The 21,798-nt window shown below is 43.2% G+C and overlaps 1 protein-coding gene and 1 long non-coding RNA gene across 2 annotated transcripts in view; one reads left to right on the plus strand and one right to left on the minus strand.

The window, feature by feature from the left end:
* The first annotated feature begins 1,264 nt into the window (after positions 1 to 1,264).
* The window catches only part of kirrel3b (kirre like nephrin family adhesion molecule 3b), a 173,504-nt gene continuing 152,970 nt past the window's right edge, over positions 1,265 to 21,798 (plus strand). Inside the window, exon 1 of the mRNA XM_053422142.1 lies at positions 1,265 to 1,766. Within this exon, the coding sequence (XP_053278117.1) occupies positions 1,646 to 1,766 (121 nt within the window). The 5' untranslated portion in view covers positions 1,265 to 1,645. The remainder of the gene's footprint in view (positions 1,767 to 21,798) is intronic.
* On the minus strand, positions 19,517 to 21,158 carry LOC128440581 (uncharacterized). The gene is made up of 2 exons (XR_008338539.1): positions 20,278 to 21,158; positions 19,517 to 20,031 (listed from the first exon to the last, which is right to left on the minus strand). It is a non-coding gene; the product is annotated as an uncharacterized LOC128440581 (long non-coding RNA).

Genomic DNA, 21,798 nt, shown 5'->3' on the forward strand with positions numbered 1-21,798 from the left:
TTATTTACAATTATTATTATTATTGTTATATCCAATTTATTTCATTCTGACTCATGTTAATTTACACAATATCTGGTCATATATAATAGCATGCTAACATTTACTAATTATCATTAGATGTTCACAAAATTAGATTATGGCAGGTATTTTGCCATGAATTTATAAGATTTTGTTTTATTTTTGGCATGATGAAGGGGGTGGATGAAAAAATTGGGATCATAAAAGTGATAGGTCTTGAGTCTTACACCAAATTTCAGTTAAATTCATTTAAAGATGGTTAAAATATTTTATCAAAAGCCACAAATGTGAACCTGCTGTTAAAATAAGCAGAGGGACAAATCCTCTGAGCACTATTTATGTTAATTTTGTTCTCTAATAGTTACTTAAAAAAATAAACACTAATGTCACAATCTGGGGACCGTGAACATGGGTACAACATTAACTGGCATCTGATGAGATCCTCCAGACCGAAGTTATCCAAAGACGAATGTTGATTTCCCCAGAGCCAATGTCGCTGAAGTGTTTTACAATGCAAAACATTAGGGCTTTGTTTTATATGTGGACCTGGAACATAACAGGAACAGGAACAGGAAAAATTAAATGCCCCTTTTTAAACATTTAAAGGGCAAACCCTGGAAAACTTGTTAGTAAGCACTGAGTGAGTGACTATGAATCTAATTTACCCCCTGATAAAAATTGAAAACTAATGAATACCACAACTTTGGTCTTGAATACTAATGTGGTCTCTATTGGTTCCCAAGGAAGGCAGCTGACGGATGGCACAGAATTCAGTGCTGCCCATAGAATCTGAAAAAGAGCCAAGGGTCCTGAAAGGGAGGTGGGGGTAAAACTGCACTGTTTTTGTTTTGTGAATGTCTGTGTTATTTGTGGCTATAGAGGCCAAGTCGCTCCTATTCTCATTCTAATTGGGAGTGCACCCTCCTCTGTTTCTCCCATGGAAGCTTTTTCGTTCCCAGAGTTAGGAGCCGAGCCTCCCAGCCTCACACTCAGCCACAGACAGCCAGGATGGGATCCAGAGAGAAGAGAGAGAAGAGAGAGAGAGAGAGGGATGGAGGGAGGGAGGAGTCTAGTTAAGGAGCTCTATCCCCTCACTGTGTCTGCTATGTGAGTGGTTGAGCGTGAGAGAGAGAGAGAGAGAGAGAGAGAGAGAGAGAGAGAGAGAGAGAGAGAGAGAGAGAGAGAGAGAGAGAGAGAGAGAGAGAGAGAGAGAGAGAGAGAGAGAGAGAGAGAGAGAGAGAGAGGGGTAAGTGAGGGGCTGAGGAGACTGAGCATGGATGGGGGACGGGAAACCGTGCGAGCTGGAGAGAAACAGTGAGCCTGTGTGCGCTCCAGAGTCAGCAGCAAGCGAAGGCGCTCTAAGTCCACCGGCTCCCCGTCAACAAGACAGCGTGTGAGGCAGAGCCGACCACTGGCAACTCCGAAGAGTGACACAGACAGTGAGGAGGAGGAGAAGAGGAAGCAGAAGAAGAGGAAGAAGAGGAAAAGGAGGCAGAGGAGGACCGGAGACAGACTACCAGCCCTCCACTGGTAAAAGGAGACATCACTGAGGGACTGTAGCATCCTTAAACCCCCTCGAACCCCCCCAAGCCACAACAGCACAGAGGGGCACTGTCTCGTCTCGTGCATGTGTCTGTGCCTGCCAACTTCAATTTCACACTCGCCCACAGCTTTTTGTAGGTTTTGCCCTCTCCACTCCCCAGTCATGATCCCTTGGGTCCTCCTGCTCCTGTGGATCTCCGGACACGGTGAGTTTTCCCACGTTAAAGTTGCTCATTCATCCCATTCTGAACGTCCTGGTCTGATTGCTGTGTGTGACATGCTGGCTGGGAAGTGCGTCTCTGGCTCCATCTCTTGCCGTGATGTCTGTGCTTGTGCCACCATGCTACTTGTTTGTTATTTTCAAACTGTGTATAATATGGCTCTCTCGTGCGCACTGTTATGTCTTTACGCAAAAGAGGGGAAAGTCAGTGTGGCTGTCCGGGTGGGGGGGGGGTTAAGCAGCTGCTGAATAGCCCTGCACTTTTTCCCTGTTTGTATAGTTTGTCATTGCTTCCAGAGCAGACAAGTTAAATACTTCCTTTGTGGGCTTGATATTCTTGTAACACACACGCACACACACACACTCACACACAGCCCTCTATCCCTATAGTCCAGTTCAGTCAAGCGTTCACTCCTGAGTCACATTGTTTTGAACTGACAGCCCTTCCCTATTGAGTCTTAACTACGGGGGATCCGGTCCAAAGAAAAGCGGAGAAAAAGCCTCAGACTCGTGAATAAAGTCTGGTATCTCTGGACCCGTGGACAGTATCGCCTGTTGTTATTTGTATTCCTTGACAGACTGTTTGTGGACAGCATGAGGATGGATTAGTTGTTTCCCCAGCTTGCCACCAGGTGGTTGTCTCTGGAAAACAATGGAAGTGAGTAAAGTACAGGCTGAGCTGTCCCTCTGTGGTGTGATATACGGACGCTCACGGGGCTGAATCAGACAGTGGGTGTTTGTCATTCCTGTTCCGAAGCAAGCCGCCTTGTTTCCGCTCTGAGGGTCAGGGTCAATGACACAGCCGCCACCTCCCCTCAAAGTTTGACCCTGTCAAACTGGACTACGTCCTAAGGAGGGCATCGAGTGAATGCACATGCGGGTGTTTGTATCTTTGTGTGTGTGTTGTAGTTTCCCAGAGGGATTTGTAACCTTTGGATGAGGAACAGCTCAGGAAAAAGGCAAAACCCAGCCTCCTCCAATTATAGATCTCGGTTTGTTCACACGTTGCCTGGAAATTGACAGCTCAAAGTCGGCATCACGCTGCAAACACAGCGGCAACAAATGAGACTCGGTAAACAAGATCATTTTGTAAGGGGCTGAATTGAGCTGTTCCACATGTTGATTTATAGCCCATAACAAACCGGAAAAGAATGGACGAAAAAAGAAATGCCACTCATCAAGTGTAACAATTTACTGTGATTAAATGTTCCTGCTGACTAATTTTTCCTGTGGAAACAGAGGGAAAATAATTATATCAAGACAGACCAATTTGCAACTGACGGGAGTGATAAAGCTTCTAATTCCCTCTCAGCATCTCCTGCACTTTAAAGAGTTGTAGATCTCTGCCAGGGACTCTGTGAGCGGCGCCGTCTGTTTTCTTTGCCGATGTGTGACCAGAGACCGTGACACAAGCAAATTGACCCAGAGAGTGGATAGGGCAGTGGAGGCTTTCTCTCTGTAGGTCATGACTTCTGTTGCAGGACAGTTACAGGACATCAGACTTGGTACTTAAGATGCTGTAACTCTTCCTGATGCTGCTGCTTCACTGTGTCACGTCCTCACTGGTGTCACTGTCAAGTATTTCTGTACCATCTGTGCTTATTGTGATGCTCAATCAGTCATTAGTTTCTTCTCCTCCTCCCTGCTTAACATCTGCTGAGTTTGTGTACAACTGTGTGTGTGTGCACGGTTCTCTAATCCCATTTCTTGCAGGTGTATAGCCTGAATATCATCCCAGTTAAAAAAAAAACACATTTGATTCATTGACATGCAGCACACTTTGTTTGGGACTTTTACTCAGACACATACCATCACAGGCTTTTCCCCAGTTCTGGGAACAACTAACACCATATTTCAGATAGCACCAACGAAAACGATTGCAACGACTGGAATGAGATGAGATTGCTGTGCATTTCAGCACAGTGGGTTATTACCATAAAGTAAAGTACTACTTCTCCCTGCCAGGTAAACAGGGGATAACAACCCTCCTTCTCTATGCATGCCTCGAGGGAGAAAAAAGTGCTTCCCTGTAGCTTACTGTTGTTGTACAAATTACGGCTCTGTTTATGTGCCGAGCCGGTGTCAGCAGAAAGCTGCGGAAAACAATCAAATTGTTATGAACAAGGGGACAGAGGGGAATTGTGGCCAAAGCAGTCGTATACCTAGACACAGCTGTCCTGCGAGAGAGCGCGCGGAAGAAAGAGAGCGTGAAAATGAGAGAATGAGCAAGAGGGAGAGAGGAGTCCGTCCATCCCCAATGTGCTGTAGCGCATGTAGGGCACCTTTTCTTTTGCTGTCACCTCTCCTGGCAGTGACAGATGATACGGCACCAGTCAGGAGAATTTTTGGAGACAGTCTCCGAGAACATATTCACCTCAGGCTAAACTCGAACAGGACCCGGTCCATCTTCTCACAGCGCCGCTTCGCCGTTTCCCCCACCTATCCAGTCGATACATCGTCCAACAGCGCTGGTGTTGGCTTGTGGGCTCATGATTTCAGTCCTCACCTTGCAGCGACACATCTCTCCCTCCCTGTCTCAGTAACAATCCCTCTTTTGCTCCCTGTCTTTTTCTGTTTTCTCTTTTTTGCCTTTTTGCTGTGAGAGGCAGTGTGATTGAGAACCCTAGCCTCTGTCGGGAAAAGGGTGAAATACGTGAGAGCATTATATTCCAATGGAGGAAGGGCAGCTTAAGAACAGTCTTATACTGGATGTGCCAGACTCTGAAGAAAATGTGCTAGAGAATAATCTCACATTGGCAATGTTAAGTGTAAGAGCTCAGTCCCTTTCTCTCTGCCTCTTTTCTTCTCTGCTTTTCTTTCTCTGAGTGACACCTTGTGAAATTAATACACAAACTGTCTGGGATGAAGTGTTGTTTTGTTTCGTATTGTTTGGAAAAGGATATTTTCCACTTGGGCTATCTTTGGCTCAAGGTTAGTCCACAAGGGGCAGTGCCGCTGCACAGGAATAAAATCCCAATCTTCTTAAAAATCTCCACCCTCCACCCGTCGTTATCTCTCCCCCCCCATATATCTGGTGTTGAAACTCTTGATTTTGCCACCCGGCCAGACTAAGCTTTTTCTCAGTCCTGGAAAGCTCATCTTAGTACCCCCAGCAGCCCTTATTTCATTTACTGCTGTCTATTAACTGCTGTCTGACGACTCTAAATCCGCTTTTCATGGGCGGCAGGCTTTGATACATATTTCTCCACCAAAGTATAATTAAATGTCTTTCCATGTCATGTTTGGATGTGTGGATTTTTATGGACGGCAAAATCATTCTCACTTCTCCAAAGTAAGGGGGGGGAGAGAGAGAGAGAAAAAGAAATACAGCCCATTACACTGCACAACTCTACTCAAACAGAAATGCCAATTTTCAGCCTCATTATTATGAATAGTTATTTGTAAGCAAGACTCCTATGTCTAATGCACGGATTATGACAACAATATTTCAGAGGTAATTAATTGATTTATTCCCATTCTATCTGGATGCACAAAGCAATACAACATTTTTCTTGCATGTTGTCATAAGCCATACTGTTCTATTAGTAGCTGCCTGTATTCTGATAGAAGTCTGGCAATTAATAGGCATACGGCATAATGACCTGTTCATGCGACTTTTCCAGTCGCTGTGCATTACTGCTGCATTGGGTAATTCCAACCTTGTCTGGATCATGTTATGCAAACACAGTGAGTGACGGATGATGTCATCGGCCAAGGATGGGGCCCAGTGGCATCCAGTTTGTTTTCTTGTTTGCATGTCCCATCAAGGCTAGCCAGTTTAAGTCACCTCAGCCGCTGTGACCCCTGCTCATTTCTGTGCCACGATAGATTAATCCCACTGTAATCCCTCTGAGCCGAGTGCCTGGCTGGATATTTATGGTAATAAGTAAACATATGAATAAATAATCTGAGAGGCTGCCGCTGGACAGCTGGAACTTGTAAGTCCCAATGTTTGTCAGTGCTTGTGGAATTAAAGAGAGATCATGCTTCTAAGAAAAATAAAAAATCCGTTTTGGCAAAGACGCATTTGGTTGGTGCCTTGAGAGAAAACAGTGAGTTTGGTTGTTGGCTATACAAATGTTTGATTAATAAATATATCAATAAATCACTAATTATAGAAATAACCATGATATGAGATTATGTGTTTGTGGTAAAACCTCAACGCTCATGGTTTATTTTGAAAGACTACACAAAATAAAGATGTACAATCTTCGTATACCCCAGTAACCGCAGTCTGGATGAAAGCCTCGTTTTGAGTCTTTGAGGATTCAGGTCAGCCAGGGAAAGCAGCATGCTTAGTTTGGAGTCTTCTTGGAAACCCAGGCAATGATCTGCTTCCTCTCATGCAGTCAGTCAACAAAATCAAGCTGTTTACTTTTGGGCTTCATTATGCATCCAGAAGACCCTCTCCCAAGCCCCAACAGTTTTCTTTAGCACCAACCAATCAGCCCCCCCCCCCATCTCCAGCCCCTCATCTCCTCTCGCTCTCTGAGACTCCGCCGTTGGATCTCATTCCTCGGGGATGAATTTATCCAGATTGGAGCACTCTGCAAAAGGGCATTATCCCGGATTACATGTCTGTTGGGCGGCGGTGTTAAGTTATTCAACCAGATGCTGTTGTGATCACTGGGTCACCTGTGATGGCAGGGTTAGCAGCTGCAATTCTTCATTCAACTCTTTATTGTCGCATTTCCATCCCCTGAGACATTATCTCTGAACGACACAACAGAGACAGTCGTAGGTGGTCAATTTAGATGAGACTGCGCAGGAAAGCTGTTAAATGTGTGAGCATGTGGATGCCCTCACTAACCCAAGTCAGGATTTTATTTGGTGACGGATTAAAAGGATGGATTAATGGCCTCTAAATTGCAGTTTAATGCACAGGAAACAACAGGCTAAAGCTACTAAGGGCTGCCCCACAGGGCTGTGTGTGTTCAGTTGTGGGGGTGTTTTAAGTAGAGAAGTTGCGGATCACACTGTGTTATTTTTCCTGGGAGAGGACAAAGTATAGCCACAGCTGGGATGAAAGAAAAATGGTGATGTTGTTTCACCCCGACTGTGTCTTTTCTCTGCAAATCTTGTCTCTACCAAGGCGAGATTTTGATTGATAGGATTCTTTTAACTTACTGCTGGGTTCTGTCATTGCTTGTACAACACAGGTGCTCTACAAGGTGGGTTCAGGCATTGTAGCTGCAAGAGAAGTTTGTTCCTTTCTTGTCAAATCCCTGCTTTGCAAGTCGGAGGCATTAATAGGCCTTTTGTTCAAAACAGTCACACTGAGGAAATGTTTAACTTGTATGTTCATTGGGCCTCACGTTCAGCCTTAACATATCCTAACCCCTTTTTAAAAAAACTGAATGAGAGCTCTCACCACAGGGATATGGGAGCTGCATTTTCATACACGTTTGCCTGTTCCAGGAGGTATGCTGCAGGGAAGCATTGAGTTGAGAAGGAGGCGCACGCACACTCCTAATTCAATACACACAAAAGAAAGATATATAAATACACAGCTGTGCTTTTGTTAGCTGTCGGTTCCTAGAATTGCAGTGCACGGTACAGTACAGTGTTTACGGTGAACGGGCGACACCGATGTGACTTAACTTCTGTCACGAAAACAGTTTAACAAAACAAAAAATAGCTAAAGATAATCGGGCGAAAATGTACATCAAAGCAACATCCATGTATAGATTGATTGCCTTGGCCTGACTCTCTCTGTCCCATTTTTCTTAAGGATGGTGCTATCTGTGCAGATCGGCAGCTATAAGCTGGACAAAATCACATGAAAGCCTTGTCGCAGTACAACACTGCAACTGGTGTCAGGATATGTGGCCCACTATTGCTTGAAATGTTTGTGATTAAACCAGGCAGCCAATGCATCCACATGATTGTGAAAGGCTGTGTTAGCAAAGAGGCGAGAAGATGTATGTGGTGCTTCAGCAGAGGAGGCACTTGAGGAATTGGGTTGCTGATCTGATAACGACTTCCTAGTGTTTGGCGGTAAGTTTCTGGCACAGCTCAATAGTACACCTGGATGAACTCACCCTCCTCTCCCCTGTTTTTTTCCTTCTTCATCCTTCTCTGTCCCTGTTTCTCCCTGTCCCAACACTGTCATGCCGATGATTCATCACAATGTTTTTTCGTGCTGCACACTTCACATACATTCTGTATGTGTGGCGTCTGCGCATTTGTGTCTCTGTCAGGACAATTATGGCTTTAAGCAATGAATGGCAATATAAATGCAAATCATCCTTTTAACTTGTGCAAGCAGAATCTGGAGAGGAAAGACTCTCCTCACCTGTGGATGAGTGTGGATCTGTCTCTACCATTACAGCTGTGGTGTATGTTTTGAAAACAACAATGACCATAGATAGCATGTATGATACTTCCATTTGCAAGCAAACTGTGAGACTGTTGTCGGTGTCTGGAATCCAGCATACTAGATTCCCCTCTTAAGAAACAGTTGCAAAACTGGGACTGTAGTGATGTGCCTCCTGCATTACCCCCTTCCTTGTATGTGTATTTGCATTGTAATAAACACGTCAAATTTTGCTCAGCAGTGCTCCATGGATAGTGCGGCATTCGCAAATTTGAATGTGCCGGGACCTCTTTCATTGTAGGGCCTTCAAGGGGCATTATCAACTGTCACAAAAGTTTGCTGATGCAATTTGACCTACAATCAACAAGAGAAATTAAACTTCTGATGAAGCGCAGAGCAGTGACCCTAAAAACCATGTCTTTGTAAAACCACAGCCATAACAATTTGCAGCAGTCACTTGTTAGCCACAAAGTAAAGGCCAAATCATGTCTAGCCGTAGCCTGAACCCGCACCTGTCTCAGGATGGTTGTAAATCTGCCTCAACAGGAAGGGGGTGGGGGTACCCATCTGCAAGAGCAAATAAACACGAGCTTGCTGATTGGTCTGATTTCCAGGCTGCTAAAAGGAAGGGCTCGATAGCCTCTATTTTAATTAACAGATAGGAAAACAGTTCTCTCTATGGTCCCAGACACCAGTGGAGAGAGGCATGGCTTTTGAACGGCTATTTGATTTGGCCCTGATACCAAAAGATGTTTTATTCAGCAAAGCACATCAAACACAATAGCAGCGCAAACTGGCAGGAGATCCAAGCCAAAACTTTTTAAACCTGCCAAGGGAGGAATGTGCAGCTTTGTGAATGAAAAAAATGTCTAATGCTGCCACCCTCCCCCACCACTCCCATATACTATGTAGATGTGATTTCTTTTTTTTCTGTTTTCACCAGATGCCAAATGAGGCTTTGGGCCACCTGCCTGTCCCACTAAGACAATTGAGCAATTGGTTGAAAAAGGTCCATTCACTAGTGGAGATTGCAGTGTTAGCATATTAGCCAGAAACTGCCCTGCATGCCACCCATCCCCCACAAAAAACTCTTTCAGGACCACTAATGATGGCACTGTGCCAACTCCTTTGGTTCCTATTTGTATGTTTGTTGAGGGAGATGCGGGCGCAGTTGACCCCGGTCTAAGGAAACCTGTGACACAGAGCGCTTGGTTTGCATGTTGATAGAAAATCCTTCTATTTGTCTCCAGACTAATTCAGTGACAGGCCGGTGGCTCTGCGTTGTTTACGAGGCAAAGCTTCATCTGGTTGAGCCATTTTACAGAAAGACATCAACTGAACACACACATGCATGCACGCACAAAAACACACATTTCATGCCCTAACTTGCATTACCAAAGCACAATAACGGGTAAGAAACCCTGGAGTATGTAAGCACTAGGGGCTAAACAGTCTCTATAACATGCTTAGAGTATGGGTTTGTATTGATCCTCAAACATTAATATATCCTCATATAAGAACATAATTGTATTGATTGTAAGCCTGTGCTTCTGATGTTTCTTTAATATGGTTCTGCTGGGATTCACTCTGCCCACTTTAATACAGAGCCTATTTTTAAACGCAATTATAATGTGGAGTTACAGGCAGGTTCATCTAAAGGCACTCCCTATATTTATTTCACTGTTGTGGGTTTCTGTCACACAGCACCTTTCAGTGCCTTTATGCCTCTTTCATCATGAGTCCTGTCTTCATCAGCTCGGCTTCGCAAATCGATGTCGGAAACCTGAGAGAGTAAACAAAGTGTATTAATGTATAATTAATATTTTTTAGTGGCCACTCCAATATTCACTTTGCTGATTTGAAGGTTGAAGAGCTCTTGTCGCGCTCTCTGATTTTTATTTTGCTTCATCAAGTGCAGTTTAATATGGTGGAGGCTATTCTGGGCATTAAAAAAATGCTAATGAAAATTGGGGAGTTTAAATGATTTGCCATCCTTTCATATCTGTTGGCAGGGGTTTCAATCTGCCTGGCGTCCTGGGGGAATTCACAGTGGTCATTGCTCAATCCCTGGGGGACATTAGAGCAAATCACAAAAGAGCAGAGAAGTCATTCCACTTTCCCACTTTCCTTTGGCCACTGCCCAATGCAAAATGACAGGAGGACTGGTTCGCAAAACTGGGCAGGGCAAACCCCTCGCCTCCCTCCGTCTCTAACCTTTTAAACCTGATTTAATCAAATCAAAATACCACAGTGCAGACCCATTTGAGACAACCTGAAGACAAACAGTTGAAGAGGAAGGCCTTGGGTAAACCAAGGGCAAGGCCATCCATTACTTCCTGGGCAACGAAGAGCACAGGGACACAGAAAATGCCTGCGGTGCACGATGATGAACAGACTCCGCATCAGAGATTGGATTAGAGAGAGCCCTAAAAGCCATGCGCAGTTTATTGAAACCTTATCTAAAGCGATAATGTTACTAGAGAAAGGGGCCATGTAATGACAGATGAGTGGACAGCGCCCTGTGAAGAATGAACATCGGGCGAGAATGGGTATGGTGCAAAGGCAGGTCCACCATGGTCAACTCATCTTCTTTTTAAGAGCGGGAAGTAGGACCAGTTAATGGACCATACATTTCTGGAGCCCTGGTCACCCTACAGTGTCATCATCACAGCTATATCTAGTTTATAGAAGCTCAGTGCTTAGATCTGCTGCAATTTAGGTCCCATTTGATCACTGATAACTATGAGGCATTTTGGGGAAAATGCCAGCGGCGTTATTTTCTAGATTTGTAGTCTCCCTGAAAGCACTTATCTCTGCTGAGGTTCGATATGTGATATATGAAATCTATATTCGATCATGCTTTGTTTTTATGTAACATTATTTTTCTAATGGATGTGTGGACTGCAATGTTCGCTACTGAAGCATGGGACAAATATATAGAGAGACATAACACGAAAATATGGTCTGCATCTCAAGGATTTTATGGAGTCGCTTTGGAAGCGCAAAGTAGCATTTATGTAAAATCCTGCTCTGGGTCTTTCTGGGATGACGAGAGGATTTTCTTGCTGCTGAAAGGCACTGTTATTTAATAGCCTAGAGCTGATGGTAATGACAACACAATGCCTTCCAAGGTAAACACAAATATCTAGTTCTTTGGAAAAGAAGTGAGGGGGAATAGAGAACAACAAAGAAATCAAAAAGAAAGAGAGAAATATCAAAAGGACGAGCATTGTTGTCACAAATTAAAAGATATCTGCGTCTTGCAGCCCTAATCCGTAGAGCCAGTGTATTTGTTGTCTGAGTAGAGTATTTGTGCCTGTGTGCGAACAAGCACAAATGTGATTATTCCCCACTTTCGTTGTATGCTAATTTTATTACTTCACATTGTTTGCATATCTTCCTCTAAACAGCATTGGTTCAACCTACCACTCACTGGTTTTTCAAAGGACTCTGCTGTTTGTTTTCGACAGGGGTAGTTATAACAGCAGAGATTTGTATTATAATTTAAAAAAAATACCCCACTGTGACTTTTAGCTTATATTTCTTGATGGGAGAAGTTAATGCCTCTGTCCCAAAACTGTGTGACACGGGCACAGCAGGGCATTAAAAATTCAGAAGGGCATCTAAAGATGATGGCAGCACAGTGGGATGTTCAAAGGTGTCACCAATCCCCTCATCACCTTCAGCGCCTGGCCCCTAAACTTTCCCCAGGTTACAGGCGTTAATTATTAACAAGGCTTTCATTAAAAGATGCAATTTGCTCAGACCCAGCTGTACACACTCCAACGTGGCCTCATTTGAAACATCTATCTCATAAATTTATGTTGGATCTCCTGCAGCCCTAAGAGTCTTCTCCACATGGGTGTGCTCCACATTGAGTGGAGAGTTAATGGCTTGGAGTCTGCTGTCAGTCTTCATCTGCAAGCTCCCTGTAATGGCTTAATGCTTCATATTTCTCTTCTGGGATATATTTTTTGCCTCGCATGTCATATACAGTAATAAGTTTAATGGATTACTTTAATATATGATTGTATGGACGAATAAAGCAAAAATAGCTATTAGTAAGTATTACGAGTGTTGAAACCACTTTCCAAAATGTAAAAGCAATGATATATCTGTTCTGCAGCATTAGCTCAAGGACAATTCTTAGAAAGAGAGTTTAGAGTGTGGCTGGGAATTGGTACTGTTGTTGTTTACTCCAAAGCAGACATCTTTTAGCTTCTCCGTCAGCTCTGATCCTTTTGATCAGCACCTCCATATTGGATATAAAATGGCGAATGAACATATCTGGAATTCAAGTGACTTTCAGAGTACTGTGACTGTTTGAAGGCTGCCAAACAAGCGACTTTCATCTCCAAAAACCAGCAGCCACCTTGTACTAAAGGAGAACAGGACAGAATGAGAGCTAAAGGCAGCATTCAAAGCTTGGAAATGGAGAAAAAAATAAAGTGAAGATTGTGGGGTCCTCTTTGTGATCGCATTTCCTCGAAGGCCTCCTGCAAGGGAAAGGACATGTACCTCCCACAGCGCGTATAGCTGGGCATCTGTCAAACACTGAAATTGCATGAAAACAAAAAAGAGCAAATCTTGATTCCATTTAGCAGAATATTGATTTTGTGAAAACTCATGCCAATTCTTTCGATCCTTGCAGAGATGACAAATTAAAATGTATAGTCACTTACATTAGGCCTAGCAGGTCAAGCCTCCTTCATAAGTCTGCGTAGGTGTCCCTGCAATCTTACCGCAATTACACTATGGCAGGGTTGTTCAATTGCCCTTTTCTGTCAGTGGTTATCATGGTTTTAAAATTACAGTGTTCTCGGGATGTAAAACATGCATCAGGGTAATTTGAACGACAAAGTACCTGACCATGAGAATGGGGATAACAGAACAGGGAGTGAATCCAAAAAGAGGGTCCTTTAAAAAAATGTCTGAATGAGAAAGTTCTATTATGCAGCCGACCACAATGGGGAGAAAAAAAAGGAAAGAGCAAGGGACCTAATACTTCCACAATCAGTTATCCCTGAATTAATGATGCAACAGAAGCAGGGGTGCACACCCACTGAGACATGAACCAGATTTCAACCCAGAGCTCCCTGGAGGTGAGGGCCGGCATCTCTCTGACAGGACATCTGGTCCCTGAGCATGGCCACCAGGGGGCCGATGTCGCCGCCTTACTTGTAATGTTTCCCTCTTATTCCCTGTAAAAAAAAAAGAAGAAAAAACTAGGGCAGCTCTCCATAAAAGGAGAAGAGGAAAGGGGGGAGCGGGGGGGCATCTATTTGCTGGGCTGTGTCGGCATGCCACATCATTTAAACTGACAGCTCAAATAAATTAGAGCAACAGATCACTGTGAACAAACAAAACTTAATGGAAATAAAGTGAGAATTATCAGCCAAGAAATATAAGGGAAAGACTGAAATTAGTGCAAAGCGATTGGATGAAAGAATGTCAGGCCCACATAACACATGCATTAAATGGGCTAATTGTCACTTCTGATATAGGAAATGTTTGGTACTAATCTTTGTCTCTGTTGAAAATGGAGAATAATGAGATAATCCCTGAGCAGAACAAACACATGTCTTTTATCTGACTCCTAAAAATCTTTCCCCTCTGTTTGCTTTTCTCCTTTTTCTCCTTGTTTTGCCTTCCAGAAAAAAAAGGGAAAAAAAACTCTGCAGATTGTTCTGCTCTATCGGACCCCGGCTCCATCAATTCAGCCAGGCCAGAGAAAGCCTCGAGGCCAGTGTTGTTAAAGTGCTTAGGCATGTGGAAGAGAATGAGGGGAGATGGGAGGAGGTGAAATGGTATGTCAGGGCAAACATTTGTCAGGTACTATCAGTATGAGAGCCCACCACCGAGAGACCTTTGGAGGAAAACACAGGTCAGAGTGGGTCCAAATGGACCACTCCAAATTTGTGGCTTGGTGATGTGACTGCAGGAGCACAGTAAACATTGATAGACTTAATTTGAAAGAATGAAAGCTCCCACCTTGCTGAAGTGAACACACCCTGATTGTAGGACATGACAGGAATCAGTCTGAGTCAAGCTGAGTATTCTCCATTTGGTAGAAAACAGTCGTAGCTAAATTGGAATCGTTGCAGGTGACTAATAATTTGATGAATTCAGAGTTTAGGTCTATCACAAGGTTATTTTAACTTTATGTTTTCATTCTGCCAGCTATGTCTGTCAGAATATAATCGTATATCTGCACGTCCTTTGTTTCCAGTCAGTGATTCAATGTCAGAATGGCCTGTTACTTGACATAAAGGCATCCTTATATTTTAGTTTGTTATGTCTGCACAGGAAGTTACATTTTTGCCAGCATTTGTTTGTCTATCTGTCAGTTAGCAGGTTTACCCAACTCAGATCTGGGAGCAGATCTAGGCTTCTTTCTTTTTTTCACTTTGCAACATTTCCATAGATTTCTGAGAGAATAATTCAAAGATCTTGATAAAAACATAAATAATCATATTTGGGGAATTGATATTTACAGTATGAGTGTGTCATTTTGGGCAGATCCAAAGAAAAATAAATGTGGATCTATGGAATTTAAAAAAAGGGCTTTCTGTCCAAATTTAATCCAGCCAGTGAAGAAGAAAGACAAAGTAGTGAGTTTTTTTTGGCTTTACAAGATTATAAAACCCTGTTTTTATTGGTTGACGAATGGGGTTGGTTTGAGGAATTGAACAGTGAAGCCTCTCAGCCCTGTGGGGACTTCCTTAACCACAGGCTGAAGTTTACTTTAGCCCACTTTCTTAGCCAGAACGCACTGGACCTGCTGACACCATGGACGTACAATCCCATTGCTTTTATAATGAGCTCTGAAAAAGGACTCAAGACGTCAGAAACCACAAGACTCAGGTGAAATCTAATTGAGGATGTCACTCAATAACAAAAATTAAGTGATGCGTGGAACTGCTACCTCTTTATGCATGGGAGCTGTTTGAGTAAGCACTTAAAATGAAACGAGGAAGCTAGGGGAGTGAGGTGTGAGACATAATATGTGTGACGAGGGGATCCTGCTTTTTAGCCATATCCTCTGTGTATTTATGTCTTTGCAAATTATTGTGTTTGTGTGTGTTCCTGTGTACCTGTGTGCATCCGCGTAGCACTGTGTGTGGCATGTACCCCTCCGCCCCTTTGTGCTTAGTCGTGGTGCGTACGCATGTGTGTGTGTGAAGAGACCATAGAGGGCCGTAGAACAGAGAGCTCTGCATTTCGAAAGGTGCCAGAATGAGTTTGTCACAGAGAGCGTAAACTTGAGGAGAAAGGGGACTGTGGAGAGAGAGAGACTTTCCCCAGGCACCCAGAGTCTGTCAGACTGATTAAGTCACACGGCTGGAGTGAGAGTTGGGAAACTGAACAGGAGCATGCTAGGGGAGCAGGGGTTTGACAGCAGAGAAATAAAAAAATAAATAGCAAAATGTAAGTATTAACATGACTGCATGTCACATGTGCACTTACTTCTACCTGACCCTAGAGACTCACGCTAGGACACAGTGCACCAGCCTGCATCCCATCATTCCAACCCGCAGCTTCCTCGCCCTCGGGCGACATAAAGCAGGTCAGGGGCATCTTAAAGTTCACAAAATGCAACATGACAGGACATCTCTAACATATGCCTGTGTGACAGTGAGGCAAATAGATGACTGATGGCAGACTGCAGTGTCTTAAGGGGGGAGAGGGAAAACAGTATATAAGAAATATTATACTTATTCCTGAAATCCAGGCCTGGCCGGACTTTCACTGTTGCTGTATGAGGCAAAAATGCCAAGGACCGTCGAACCCTCTAGAAAGAATGGCAGACTTCTGTGCCACGTGGCCCTTTAATCACCAGACTGAAAGATGGACTCTGGCTCTTTGTGTAGATATATACCTCTGTCTGCACCACTGAGGAGTGCTGCCGATGTGTTGGTGTAGGAGAAGGGCAGCATCATTAACAATACTGAAGGCTACCTACATAGAAAACTTTGGCACAGAGTGCAAATTAGATAAGAGATGGAGGATCTCTTCCAGTTATGCCCTTGGTATAGCCAGGTACTGAGCTGATATTCTTCACTAGTTGGAAATGTAAAAAAGGCAAACCATGTTAACTTTGTCCTCCCACGACTGGCCACCCCCACACCGAAATTAACATCGCTCGTCCTCTGCTCCACAGCCTCTGCTATGCCAAAGCATAATCTATAGCACCTCTAGCATCAAATGGTAATTGCTCGGTATTCGAAGGGAGAAAAGGCCCGCTGAATTGAGTCATTTAGCGAGAGACTGAGTTCAGCACAGCACCGCACCGCAATGCCTCCAAGCTAATTTCTTTTCTATCTCGCAGAGAGCTCGAAAAGTGTAGTGCTGAGTGAAAACGTGCTCTCTCCACATCATAATGCAAATTCAAACCTGCGCTTGTCTTCGAGAATAATTACTGTGGCAGGGAAACATGGCACGGTTAATAGATTCGAAGTATTCAGTCAAACAAGAAACGAGAAAACTACCTTTGTGGGGAAATGCAGCTGTTTGACTGTGGTTAGGCCCCAAAATCAACGTGTACTAAACAACACTTTGGTCTTTGCACAGATTTTTATTTGTCAGACACCAACCTGGTTCTGCTGCATTTCTTTCAAAGGGGAATTGAAACAAATAGACTTCTACTGAGAGACACTGCAGGAAGTACATACCCCCCACCCCCCCTTACACATGGTGCAAACAATGGAGGCAGTGTGCGTCTCTGATCAAGGACACATCGTGTTGATGACAATGAGAAATCTTCAGGCTGTCCCGAGAGTGTTGTAACCCTGCCTTCAAAGTACTGAAGCTTTCTTCCTTGTGTTGACTGAATCTTTTCATTTGTCAAGATGAGTCGGCTGCACCAATAGAGCATCACAGACCAAAATGTCCTGATTATAGTCGATGGCATTTTGATCCATTATGCAATGCAAAAACACAAAAACATAAAGAAAAAAAAAATCTATTTATTAATTAGTCTTATGGGTGATATGTTTTTTGAATCAGAATGTTTCCCTTAAGGAAAAACGTGGTCACTGAGTCTTCAGGGTGTCACTTTGAATATTTCAGTAAGTGTATGCGTGGGTGTGTTTTTGGAGTTAATATGAGAAGCCACTTTCTCTCTCTGGCTTTCTTAGGGCCACCCACATGCCACTTCTTCTGCCCCCTGTCTGAGCAGTATCAGCAAGACAGGCATAAAGAGCAATCCTCTATGACTGGGACTGACCCCAGCGCTGTGTCTGTGTCAAGGGACAATCCAGTGGCACCAGCTGGGTCCCTCTGCCACTTGCAATACATACTTGAATACCATCGTAACTGCAGACATCGCACAGGGCTCATACTGACACAGACTTGAAGACCACTGTGTTAGCTCTCTGGGCTATCAGAGATGGTGAGTTTAATTGTACTCAAAATAAAGTGCTGTTAGTAAAATTACTTGTTTAAAAATGTACTGAAATAAAAGTTGAAAGTTAATGTTATTGTGTTCCATTACTAAACGGGAGAATGGGAGGGATAAAAAGATTAAGAAACACTAAAGTAATGGAAAAGGAGGAGATGTTCAAACAACATACACATCAGCAACAATTGGTCATTTGTAGCACACACCTCATTTTTTTCCATCTAGTTCCATTAATTAGGACAATGGTGAAAATGTTGAAAAACATGGATCCACCCCATGATCCCGATCTTTACGAAAATGTAACACCTTCTTCCCTGACCCATATCTCATCCTTCCACCAATGTACATGGAGTTCTGTTAAATAAAATATTTTTGTAATTTTGCTTATAGACTAACAAACAAGCCAACAACTTAAGGGACGGGGGTAAAAAAAGAACCTCCTTCCTATATCAGGTCCCACTGTGCTGACTGAGCTCGGCATTCACAATTGGGCTCATCAAAAAGAGCAGAGTGGAGGTGCACACCTCACTGACGGTGGAAGTGAACATGGAAGTCACAGCTGAATGATCAACCATCAGTATTTTAGCATCTATAGGGTTTAGCCAGACCCTGCTGTTGGTCATGCAACATTGCTGGTGTGATTGATTTGAGACGCTTGACGTGATTACCCGGGTGGTGCATCAAATCGGGAAGCTTCTTCTTCTCTGCTGCTGCTGCTGCTGCCGCTGCTGCTGCTGACCTGGCTAGTCTCGTATTGTGGCGTTCTTCATCATGTAACTTTTGTCTTTTATAAATAACATTTTCAAGATAGAGTAAAAGTAAAGTAAAATACTTAAATTCAAAATACTTAATCCTGAAATAACAGATTTTTACATAATCAAAAACGTACAAGTTTGCAAATATTGCTTTACAACAGAAGCAAGAGTAAAACATATATCTGTCACTTCCATTCATCAGAATCAGAATTTTAATATATAATCCTAATTTAAAATATGTTTTTAAGATACATTTACAATTAAACAAATGTTCATATTTTGAAGTAGAATGGTAATATGCAGCCCCAAAACCCTCAGACTGTATATTTACACATTCGGTCTCCCTGTCAGCTGGTCAATAAAACAATATAACACAACAGTGTAATGAAAAGAATATTCCCACTGAGCCAGACACCGAGCCATAGAGCCAGCTCAGACTCTTTAATCCAGGCACCCATTTTCCTTTCGTGTCTCCTTGCAAAGTGCTCTGAACCTGCTGCGAAATTGAATTTTCCACCTCTGTGTGTACGCGAACCAGCCAAGCACTGCATTGTCAGAGTACTCAATTAGCTCCCAAGGCAGAAGCCAAAATGTTTTCCAACAGCAAATGTATTCTTCACAGGGCAAGCTCTCATTAGCATGATGCTTCTATTCCTATAGCACGGAGCTAGAGTGCCTTCCCGAGGTAGAAAACAAAACCGACAAAAAAACGCCCTGAGATTTGAAATCAGTGTCCCTCCATGCCATAACATATCATACTTTGGGTTAGAGAGTAGCCCTCAGCGAAGCAAAATGTTGACCTCCGCTTAAAGTGTCTCATTAGCATCAGAAAATTCTCTTCCTGGTGTGTGTAGCACCTAGCAGACATATTCTGTGAGTCTCTTCCTTCTCTTCCAACGCTCAGATTTGTATCTGTATTCACATGAAGCACCTAGCTCTCCTTTGAGTCTCTTATGACTCATGAAAACAGATGTTGAAATGTTCTTGTCCTATTTTTCTCATTGGAATAAAGGGGGGCATTGTAATAAGCAAGTCCTGTAATAAATCGAGGGAAACAGAAGACATTTGAGACTTTATGACCGTGAAGTGTTGACAGGAAGTTGTTGTAAGTTTGCGTGAATGAATCACGTTGTTTACCGAATGCGCTGACATTGAAACAGTTGGCTGGAGCATTAGTGTAACCCAGATCTCCTGGGCCTGAGTTCATTAACACTAAAAAAATGTTTAAATCCCCCTAATTACTATTAACGACCACCACAACTGTATTTACAAAAATCTAAACCGTCAACAGGTGTTTATTTTCCATATAAAATAAATGCACAAAATAAAAAATACAGGGTTTCTTTAAATGCTGTAAACAGTTCCTGAATTTCTAAAATGTTAAATAAAAATGTACCTTACCCAGGTCTAAGAATCAAACAAAACAATTCAAGTTTAAATTTACAAACAGAAAATCATATGTGGGCCCACTCCAGAAAATATAACCTTGAGGCTCAGTTGCAGGCCTGTGATGATGCTCGGGTGCGGTGAGACCTGAAAACTGTGGTGGCCACTTCACTCAATCCAGAGCATAAAATAAAAGCACGTGCATTTCATGTCAGTTAAATACTCACAAGTCCAAAACGAGGAGCAACAGGGCAATGATAATCTCAGATAGGGGTGATGATGATGATGATGACAGTCAATCCAAACACAGGCACAAATCCAGAGAAGAAGAAAACAACAGGGTCCATCCAGCAGCAACCATCTCAGTTTCTCTCCCTTCACAGACGTCCGTCTCCTTTAATTACACATACTATGTTGAGCCATAAAATCTTCACACTAAATCATACAGACTTAACGATTATCCCGTTTTAGCATTGAAACAACAACAGTGCTAAAGCTATGCTATTTAACACGTGCTGCTATGCTAGCGGGTGGCTCGTGTTGCTATGCTAGCGGGTGGCTAATAGCATTTCACATTCGGTCTGTTTCACTACAACATGGAGTTACAGCATACAATTGAAGGCATACATAATATATTCACCTTTGGCAGGCAACATAGAAGTGCACACAACAGGACAACGAGTAGTCGACCTCGAGACACCTCTCCAATGTTTCCCAAACCACGACACTTTCCCTCCAGGACTCCGGACCATCTCTCTCTCCCTCTCACCTGCTCAAAGCATGCTGAACCCACACGTTGCACCTCATGTCCCTCCCCTTTCTAGATGGATTGGCTGTGACTTTGTTACTGCCCAATGACCACACATCTATTTATTAACTGTGTATATTATATGTATCACGTTTTATCCCGTATTTAACCTTAATTGAACTACTATTTTTTAATAATATGAACTTGTCTATTTATAATGAACTTTCTGCACTGTATCCTAATGATTGTTATACAGGGCTACACCCTCCCTCTTCTGAATGTGTAGATGTCCTCATCACACCTTTTGTCCCTCTTTAACTTGGAAGGGTGATTTCTTTTCTCTTCCTCCTCCATGAACCTTTTTGATGTTTTGCACTTTTTCCTTGGTTCGTTGTCTTGGTCTGGAGGGTTTAACTTGAGTTGAATAACCATACCATGGTGCATGATGGTAACTGGTTCACAGGACTGGTAACCAGGTTTTTCATAGGTCAATCTCATAGGTGGTTTTGGTTTTCTCAGAGATTTCCGGACTGTAGAAGACCTTTCACTTTCACTTCTTGCTGTTTTAGCGGCTTTATCCCTTCTGGCTCTGTTTAACTGAGGCGAGCTCGCTCCCTCTTCTAAATGTCGTTCTTCCACAGGTTCATCATTTGTGTCTGGGACATCAGAGTCTGATAGAGGAGTTGCAGCATCTTCATGGGGTTCCTCATACTCTGTTTCTGTGAGTTGTTGATTTTCTGGTTCCACCACAGGATTTTCATCCTCTTCTGAGCTTTCACTCTCTTCAAAACTGTGACTCTCTTCATTTTCCACAAGGTGATTCACAATGTCCATTTGTCTCCTGACCTCAACCACATCAAAATCTGGAGGATTGGGGACAGTTTCAAACTCTGAGCTTGACGACTCTGTGTCACTTTCTTCTACTTTGTCAGTAGACTTGGTACTTTGACGTTTCCGGGTAAGTTGAGCTCTTGTTACAGGTCTCCGAACAGAGTTTGTATCATCTGAGGGGTTAAACATCCTGACCATGTAACCGATGGGCAACAGGTGGTCTCGATGGAGAGTTTTGACTACACCTGTACCATGCTCTGGTTTGACCTTGTAAACTGGCAGGTTAGGCAACTTCTCCAGGACAACATACGGTGTTGATTTCCATCGATCTTGGAGTTTATGCTTTCCTTTTAGACCCATATTCTGAATGAGGATTCTGTCACCTTTCTCTAAAGGTAAGTCTCTCACACGCTGGTCATATCGTGCTTTGTTTTTCAGATGATTTTTTGTAGCAGAATCAGATGCCAACTGGTAAGCGTTTTGCAGCTCTTTCTTCATCCTGGCAACGTACTGTTGGTAGGAGGTTTCACTTTCACCATTTGGTGAGATTCCAAAGCAGATGTCAATGGGTAACCTTGCCTC

The sequence above is a fragment of the Pleuronectes platessa genome, chromosome 5, assembly GCF_947347685.1.
Source record: "Pleuronectes platessa chromosome 5, fPlePla1.1, whole genome shotgun sequence".
NCBI lineage: Eukaryota > Metazoa > Chordata > Actinopteri > Pleuronectiformes > Pleuronectidae > Pleuronectes > Pleuronectes platessa.